We start from the raw sequence: 8,570 nt of genomic DNA on the forward strand, positions 1-8,570 counted from the left end.
TAGTCTTGGGAATTTGACTAAAAAAGACTCTGTTTGCCAGTTTTTAAGAAAATTGGATGGGAAGCCTATCCCCGACCCATAGAGGGTGTTTAAGCTGTTTTTGGATGTAAAACCAAGGGAAGATGTGAGCCACATTCACAACTACCTGTACATACATATGCTTTTTCAAAATAAATAAATAAATAAAGAGAGAGAGAGAGAGAGAGTGAGATTCCAGTTGGCCTATATATAGGTGGTATGATTGCATTTTTAATTTGTCATCTATAAAATCTTCTCTTCCTTCCCTTCATTTCTACTCAACCCATACATTCAACAAACATAGAAGTGTGCAGAAATGGCAGGTTCCTTAAGTCATCATATAAGAAATATTTGTGTTTTTAGTGGATCCAGTCTTGAGAAAGAAAAAGAGTTTTTAGAATCAGCAAATCATTTTAGTCAGGTACTAGCTGAGAGAAAGATTCATTTAGTGTATGGAGGTGGCAGCCTTGGGTTAATAGGGGGTGTCAATAGCTGCATTTTTAGAAGGTAGTCAGGTTTTGGGGGTCGTCCCCAAAGCTTTAGCAAAAGGGGACATCATTGGCAAAATAATTGGAGAGGAATTACAGGTTCCCACAATGTCTGATCGACTGAATGCAATGTTTAACCATGTTGATGCCTTCATTGCTTTACCAAGTGGTTTGGGCACATTGGAAGAGATCTTTCATATTTCCTCTTGGGCCCAACTGCACATTCACTATAAACCCATAGGTCTATTAAATGTTAATGGTTTTTATGATAAGTTGTTGTCTTTTTTTTATCATGTTGTGGAACAGGAATTTCTAACATCTTCAGCACGATAAATCATAATCTCTGCTGCTACTGATGAAAAATTGATTGACCAACTTGCGATCAAGGTTTGTTTTTCTTGATAAATTTCTGTTTTCTTTGACTTAGCATTAATTGTTTCTTTCTGTTTACTATAGCATACCATTAGATAACTTCACAACCCCCCCAATTGTATATCTTACAACATAAAAATTTGAATTAAACCTTCCTCATGGGATCGACCCCTTACTTATTCTATACTATCTTGTTTATTTAAGATAGGATAATTAAATTGTGCAACCACGACATCGCAACACCTCGTCGTTGTCCTCCTCCTCATCCTCGTAATCATTCTCCTCACCTTCATCATCATCGTCCTCCTCATCCCCATAATCATTCTCCACATCTTTGTCCTCCTCATCCCAATCATCATTCTCCTCATCTTCATCCTCATCATCATCGTCCTCCTCATCCCAATCATCATTCTCCTCATCTTCATCCTCATCATCATCATCAAACTTCTTCAGGCCCCATTTTCTTTTCCTTTCCTCATCCCCATCCCCATGATGGTCCTCTTTGATGTCCTTCTTCACACCTTGTTTTCTTTTCTCTTCGTGCTCAGCATCCTTATTGCTTTCATTGTTGTCCTCATCCCAATCATCATTCTCCTCATCCTCAACATCATCCTTCTTCTGACCCCATTTTCTTTCCTTTTCTTCATCCTCATCCCCATCCTCATCATGGTCTTCATTGATGTCCTTCTTCACACCTTGTTTTCTTTTCTCTTCTTGCTCAACCTCCTTGTCGTTTTCATTCTTCTCTTCATCCCCATAATCATTATCTTCATCATTGTCCTCCTCATCCCAATCATCATTCTCCTCATCTTCATCCTCATCACCATCATCATCATCATCATCATCATCATCCTCATCCCAATCATCATTCTCCTCATCTTTATCCTCATCCTCATCATCATCATTGTCATCCTCATCCCAATCATCATTCTCCTCATCTTCATCTTCATCCTCATCCTCATCATCATCATCAAACTTCTTTAGGCCCCATTTTCTTTTCTTTTCCTCATCCTCATCCCCATCATGGTCCTCTTTGATGTCCTTCTTCACACCTTGTTTGCTTTTCTCTTCCTGCTCAGCCTCCTTGTTGCTTTCATTGTTGTCCTCATCCCCATCATCATTCTCCTCATCCTCATCATCATCCTTCTTCTTGCCCCATTTTCTTTCCTTTTCTTCATCCTTATCATGGTGTTCATTGATGTCCTTCTTCACACCTTGTTTTCTTTTCTCTTCTTGCTTAACCTCCTTGTCGCTTTCATTGTCCTCCTCATCCACATCATCATTCTCCTCATCTCCAGCCTCCCCGTCCTCATCCTCGTCATCCTTCTTCAGACCCCATTTTCTTTCATTTTTCTCATCCACATCCTCATCATGGTGTTCATTGATGTCCTTCTTCACACCTTGTTTTCTTTTCTCTTCTTGCTCAACCTCCTTGTCGCTTTCATTGTCCTCCTCATCCACATCATCATTCTCCTCATCTCCAGCCTCCCCGTCCTCATCCTCGTCATCCTTCTTCAGACCCCATTTTCTTTCATTTTTCTCATCCACATCCTCATCATGGTGTTCATTGATGTCCTTCTTCACACCTTGTTTTCTTTTCTCTTCTTGCTCAACCTCCTTGTCGCTTTCATTGTCCTCCTCATCCACATCATCATTCTCCTCATCTCCAGCCTCCCCGTCCTCATCCTCATCATCCTTCTTCAGACCCCATTTTCTTTCATTTTTCTCATCCACATCCTCATCATGGTCCTTTTTGATGTCCTTCTTCACTCCTTGTTTTATTTTCTCTTCTTGCTCAGCCTTCTTGTCGTTTTCATTGTCCTCCTCATCCGTATCATTATTCTCCTCATCTTCAACCTCATCATCATCATCATCATCATCCTTCTTCAGGCTACATTTTCTTTCATTTTCCTCTTCCTCATCCTCATCATGGTCCTCTTTGATCTCCTTCACACCTTGTTTTATTTTCTCTTCTTGCTCAGCCTTCTTGTCGCTTTCATTGTCCTCCTCATCCCTATCATTATTCTTCTTAGCTTCAGCCTCATCCTCATCATCATCCTTCTTCAGGCCCCATTTTCTTTCATTTTCCTCATCCTCATCCTCATCCTCATCATGGTCCTCTTTGATGTCCTTCACACCTTGTTTTGTTTTCTCTTCTCGCTCAGCCTCGGCCTCAGCCTTATCACCATCACCATCACCATCACCATCATAATCTATACCTTCCAACTCAACATCCTCGATAACCTCTCTAGTAAACCATGACATGGCATGTGGAATGATTTTGTCCCGAATAATAATACTACCATCAACAAACACATGTCCAAATCAAAGAAAAGGAGAGAGATGCACAGAATAGACCCAATGAAGTTCACAGAAAGAATATGAGACTTACCCTACATTGTAGTCCTGTTCTATCCGGTCCTGAAGTTCATCATTCTGTGAACACAAGAGACCATGACATCAGTTAACATATCAACAATTACATTGCTTTCCTTGTACATAACGAAGCAGAACGTACAGCATCATCATCAAGACCATGCTCATTCTCAGGGATATGAGGAGGATTAAAGAATGTGAAGAAACTTTCACAGTTCTCAATTGTTGTGATGATTTTTGCAATCTTTGACCCCATTCTTGGTTTCTTCTTCACAATCACCTTCTTCGTCAAGCATTTCCCAGGAAACCATTCAATTTCCGTCCTAAGAAATCAGATGAAACATTATAAGAAGGAAAATTAGAAAGGAAGAGATTAAGAACTCTCAGGACAACAACATTAATATAATTAACTACCCAATTGCTTGACTCAAAATAGGATCAGATTCATCAATTATGTGGTAAGTCTTTGTCAGGACAGAATTTTTGAAGTAAGGACAAGGGTTGAAGTAAAACTCCAGCTCGAAACCCTCAGGATTTTGAAGTCTCGAACACTTGATATCTTTTATGAACTTTAGGACTCCTTCATCTTGTCCCTTAATCTATTGCAAGAATCAATTGATAAATCACATTACACAGTGATGAATCCAAAAGGAAGAAATATATGTGTGCATATGTGAGCACGCCTTGCATACCTCCTCTGCTAGTACTTCATGAGTTTTCATTGCAGTGAGCCAGAATTCAGGCACTCCTTTCTCTGCATTGAAGAAGTACTATACTCTTAAGTTCAATATAAGGCATTGCTTTCAAATACTCCATGTATGTTTGCCAAAAACAAGATATACTGTTAAAAATATACGCTAGTACCTTCTGTAGCTTGATCCTCTTTTATGCTATCTAATTCAGCAGACATAACCCCGTCAACTTCTTCTAGACCATTCACAATCTCATATCTCTGCGCCGAGAGCCCATCAAAAACTTAAATTAATTACATAAATACGGAACAAAAATTGTAATGCATGCTACCTCTGATTCAACATTCACGTAACACATGCAGAAGTATTAATGCAAAGACAATACATACCTTAGTGTATAGTGGTTGATAAAGCTTGTGGTATTTAGCTTCTAATGCCTTTCTCTCCTCAAGAAACTGTGCTTCCAGCTCATCATGTTGGCTCTGCAGAATACATCAATTCGCGTATGTAATTAAGCATGTCATGATCATCTATACATGTAATAAAACTTAACAAAAATGTTGAAAACTGGGCTATAAAATAACACAAGCTTATGAAAACATAAACAGCACAATGTTTCTTGTAGAAAGTAGATATATACACCAACCTGAAGATGTCTGAGACACTCCACGTGTTTGCTGACCTTGGGAGACGATGACACCTTCATGTTATAGTTACTCATACGGGAATGTTTGGGGGATGGGAAAATAAAAATAGCCTAGAAAAGGAGAGAAAGTGAGTTTAGTTTTCTCTTATGAGGGAAGGAGATGTCGATGTGAGCTTACAGGTTGTTATTTATAAGTTGAGAAAGTGATGTGTTTCTTGTTGTCTTGACTTTGGTATCTTTCTGATGCTGTTAAGGGGTTCGAGCATACAGCCCATTGGAATCGATTTCAAGTTTAACTGTCAAGTAAAGCCAGGAAGGATCAGCTTCAGGATGAAATTAATACCATGTCACTTTGGAGTTTAGAATAGATTTCCACTTCAAGTAAAGTATAGATAGGATTCTTTTATCTTGTTTCTTTTATCAATTCTACCTCAAAAAATGAGTAGATTATAAATTACTCCTTGTGGTTTATTGCAATGAATTTGTCCATCAATTATTAATTATGGTAAATTCCTTGTTCAGAAACTATCAATAGTTTAGTTTAGGGACTGCGCAGTGTATTAACACAGAAAAAAGACCACAAGCTGGTGATGATGACATACAAGAAAACTCGAGATCTCAGGTATAAGCCTCTCCTTCGTAACCAGGAAAAAAACACACAAGTTTGCTCAGGATTGCACTTTTCCTTTCAGTGCTTCAATCACTGCTGAAAAATCACTATCGCTAAGCCCGTGACTTTTTGCTACCTTGTATAGTTCATTTGCAGCTGCTGCAATTGGAGTGGGTTGGGAAACAGATTCTGCTAATCCCAGGGCAAGTCTCATGTCCTGAAACCATTGACTTCATTTTTGAGATGACAGCGTTGATTTAAATAGTGTCTGCAATTTAGAATATCTACAAACCTTCTGCTGATGCTTTAAGGGAAAAGCAGTAGGGTATAGAGATTTGACCATTGATGGACCTTTCAGCGAATACATCGGTGCACTAATGGCACCCTCAGACACTACCTGCAATTTCACCTATGTAAGAAGATTCCTACGAGGCTTCAATAGATGCCTTCAAAAACAACAAAATAAAATAAAATAAAAAAGATAACATCATTCTATATACTAGAGGCTTTTAGTTTTACCAACAAAGACAAGGAAAAAGAGTGCACGCTATAATTTTAAGAGTTTTTCAAGCCAGAACACCTAACAAATGAGGTCCATTTTGGATGTGCTCTTCCATTAAGTGCTGTTATTGAACAAGAAGGGTGCAACACCTTGATTCGTCTTGACCAAGGAATTTTAGTTAAGCATCATTCAGAACCTCTCTCTCTATCTCTCTCTATCTCTCTCTCTCTCTTACACAAACAAACGCAGACGAAGAAATAAAACAGACTGAAAATCAACGAGTTTCTTCATTTATTTTCCAGAGAACGGCAGAGCAATGATTATCATTGTGCATGTTCGAATGAGATAGAAAGAACAAGAATAATCCAATAAAAAACAAACAAGAGTATGAATTCAGTTAATCTTCATGGGGTTTGATGACAAGTGACACGACATAATCTAACAAGATTTTCTCTGTTCACAAATACCTCAACCAGTACATTTGGGTCCAGTCCTACTTTCTCGCTGAGAAGCAACCCTTTAGAAAAGGTTGCCATCATACTGCAAATTGTTGAAAACACCAGGTGTCACAATATAATCCAGCACAGAAGCAAAACAGAAAACAATTGACAAAAGGAACTCGGTAGAACCTGCCCATGATCATGTTGACAATAAGTTTCATTGCAGCCCCATTTCCGACTTCCCCAAGGTAAAATCTTGACTGGATATTATCAAAAAATCCATGTGAACAATAAAGTGATTAGTTTCCAGGAGAAAAATAGGATACAGTACCTTCCCCATGATATCTAATAAAATACTGGAATCTTAGGTTAACCAAGTTATTGGTTATAGTTAAAAAGAATTGCTAGATTGGGATCTCAGGTTTACCGAGCTAAAAACAAAGACCAAGGTTCAGGTTAAAAGGGGTCTCTAAATTGAGATTTCATGTTAACTAAGTTGAAGATAATATTTTAGTTCTCGTTAAAGACAATCGCCAAATTAAATCTCAAATTGACCGAGATCAAAACAAATACCAAGGTTTTGGAGGCGTCTCTAGATTAAGATTTCAGGTTAACTAAGCTGAAGGCAACATTTTGGTTCTAATTAAAGAGGATTGCTAGATGAGGATCTCAAGTTGATTGAGCTATTGGTTCTAGTTAAAATGAATAATCAAATTGGGATTCAGGTTGACCGAGCTGAAGAAAAGGACTAAAGTTCTGGCTAAAGGGGTCTCTAGATTGAGATTTCAAGTTGACCGAGCTAAAGATAAAAATCAAAGTTCTAGTTAAAGGGGTTTTTAGATTAGGATTTCAGGTTAACCGAGCTGAAGGCAAACATTTTCATTTTGGTTAAAGGGAATCTCCAAATTAGGATTTCAGTTTATCTATTGTTTTTTAGATTTTGGTTCTAGTTAAAGAAAATTGTCAGATTATGATCTCAGGTTGACCGAGCTATTGGTTCTAGTTAAAAGGAATCGCTAAATTTAGATTTTAGGTTGACCGAGTTAAAGAGAAAGACTAAGGTTCTAGTTTAAAAGGGTCTGTAGATTGAGATTTCAGGTTAATTGAGTTAAAGGCAACATTTTGATTCTGGTTAAAGGGGATTGCTAGATAAGATCTTAGGTTGATTGAGTTGAAGATAAAGACCAAGGTTCTAATTAAAAAAGTCTCTATTTTGATATTTCAGGTTAACTGAGTTGAAGGCAACATTTTGATTCGGTTAAAGGGGATCGTCAGATGGGATCTCAAGTTGACCGAGTTGGAGATAAAGACTAAGGTTTTGGTTAAAAGCGGTCTCTAGATTGAGATTTCAGGTTAACTGAGCTAAAGGTAACTTTTTTGTTCTTGTTAAAGGGGATCGCCAAATGGGATCTCAAGTTAACCGAGCTATTGGTTTTGGTTAAAAAGAATCGTCAAATTAGAATATCAAGTTAGCCAAGATGTTTCATATTTTGGTTTTAGTTAAAAGCGATCTCCAAATGAGATCTCAAGTTGACCAAGCTATTGGTTCTGGTTAAAGGAAATCACCAGATTGAGATTTCAAGTTAGTCGAGCTGTTTTATATTTTTATTCTAGTTAAAGGGGATCACCGAGTTGGGATCTCATGTTGATTGAATTTTTGGCAAAAAATTTGATTTTGGTTAAAGAGAGTCGACAAATTGAGATTTTAGAACAACCAAGATGTACATAGTTTGATCGTAGTTTTGGTTGAAGGGAATTGCTGTGAAAACAGAGTTTCAAGTAAACTGAACTAGACGCTTTGAGAAGATTAGTTTTGGAAAAACAATTGTTTGTCTTTACAAACTTACTATGCAAAGTACTTAACAAGTCTTTTCTCTATAAGTATTGTAAAGATAGGACATTTGTTATTATCTAATTTTTTACTTTGTTTTTGAAAACAAAAACCAAAAAATAGCAAAAAAAACAACAAAAACCCAAAAAAATATGTACGTCTTTTCCAAAGAATTTAAAATAAAAGAAAAAGAAAAAATTGCATTTAATTTTTAGGGATTTAATTATAATTGTGGAAAGGAGAGGATCAATTTGAAAATTGAAAACTCTCTCACCAAGCAACCCACTTTTTTAATCAAATAGTCTACAATCATTCTCTTAGTACAAAGGTTCTTTTTTCTTTCCTGTCTCCAAGTTATCAAATGAATGGTTGAGATTTATTCTTGAAATTCAATGGTTAATCTTGGTTTGTTTTGCCTTCAAGCTAAAGAAAATTTTCACCTATAAATAGATGGCTAAACACACACACACAAGGGCCAAGTTTTACATAACAAAAATCTTTCTTTCAAAAATACAATTTTATTTTAAATTGTATTCAACCAAGTTTTCTCAAAAATACAAAAATCCCATCTTGTTTAAAAAATAAAATACATAAT

At 37.0% G+C, this 8,570-nt stretch overlaps 2 protein-coding genes across 2 annotated transcripts; both read right to left on the reverse strand.

Annotated features, from left to right (window-relative positions):
- Window positions 1-873: 873 nt before the first annotated feature.
- Window positions 874-4,893, reverse strand: LOC133700902 (uncharacterized). The gene is made up of 8 exons (XM_062124632.1): window positions 4,593-4,893; window positions 4,336-4,428; window positions 4,119-4,206; window positions 3,947-4,008; window positions 3,669-3,853; window positions 3,397-3,577; window positions 3,271-3,314; window positions 874-3,177 (listed from the first exon to the last, which is right to left on the reverse strand). Exons 1-8 carry the CDS (start codon window positions 4,665-4,667, stop codon window positions 1,092-1,094), a joined length of 2,814 nt encoding a protein of 937 aa, XP_061980616.1. The 5' UTR covers window positions 4,668-4,893; the 3' UTR covers window positions 874-1,091.
- Window positions 4,894-5,166: 273 nt separating this feature from the next.
- Window positions 5,167-6,490, reverse strand: LOC133702415 (glyoxylate/succinic semialdehyde reductase 2, chloroplastic-like). Its single transcript, XM_062126767.1, has 5 exons — window positions 6,476-6,490; window positions 6,334-6,404; window positions 6,172-6,244; window positions 5,495-5,599; window positions 5,167-5,419 (listed from the first exon to the last, which is right to left on the reverse strand). Exons 1-5 carry the CDS (start codon window positions 6,482-6,484, stop codon window positions 5,261-5,263), a joined length of 417 nt encoding a protein of 138 aa, XP_061982751.1. The 5' UTR covers window positions 6,485-6,490; the 3' UTR covers window positions 5,167-5,260.
- Between the last annotated feature and the right edge of the window lie 2,080 nt (window positions 6,491-8,570).

This window comes from Populus nigra, chromosome 8, assembly GCF_951802175.1.
Source record: "Populus nigra chromosome 8, ddPopNigr1.1, whole genome shotgun sequence".
In the NCBI taxonomy this organism is placed as follows: Eukaryota; Viridiplantae; Streptophyta; class Magnoliopsida; order Malpighiales; family Salicaceae; genus Populus; species Populus nigra.

Excerpts from the sequence above, each read along its gene's own strand:
- LOC133702415 (XM_062126767.1), bottom strand. Across the intron at positions 6,245-6,333 it reads GTCAACATGATCATGGGCAG|TATGATGGCAACCTTTTCTA; the intron begins GTTCTACCGAGT and ends AACAATTTGCAG. Across the intron at positions 5,600-6,171 it reads ACCCAAATGTACTGGTTGAG|GTAGTGTCTGAGGGTGCCAT; the intron begins GTATTTGTGAAC and ends GTGAAATTGCAG.
- LOC133700902 (XM_062124632.1), bottom strand. The coding sequence starts at position 4,667 with ATGAGTAACTATAACATGAAGGTGTCATCGTCTCCCAAGGTCAGCAAA. Across the intron at positions 4,429-4,592 it reads AGTGTCTCAGACATCTTCAG|AGCCAACATGATGAGCTGGA; the intron begins GTTGGTGTATAT and ends TGTATTCTGCAG. Across the intron at positions 3,178-3,270 it reads GAACAGGACTACAATGTAGG|TATTATTATTCGGGACAAAA; the intron begins GTAAGTCTCATA and ends TGTTGATGGTAG.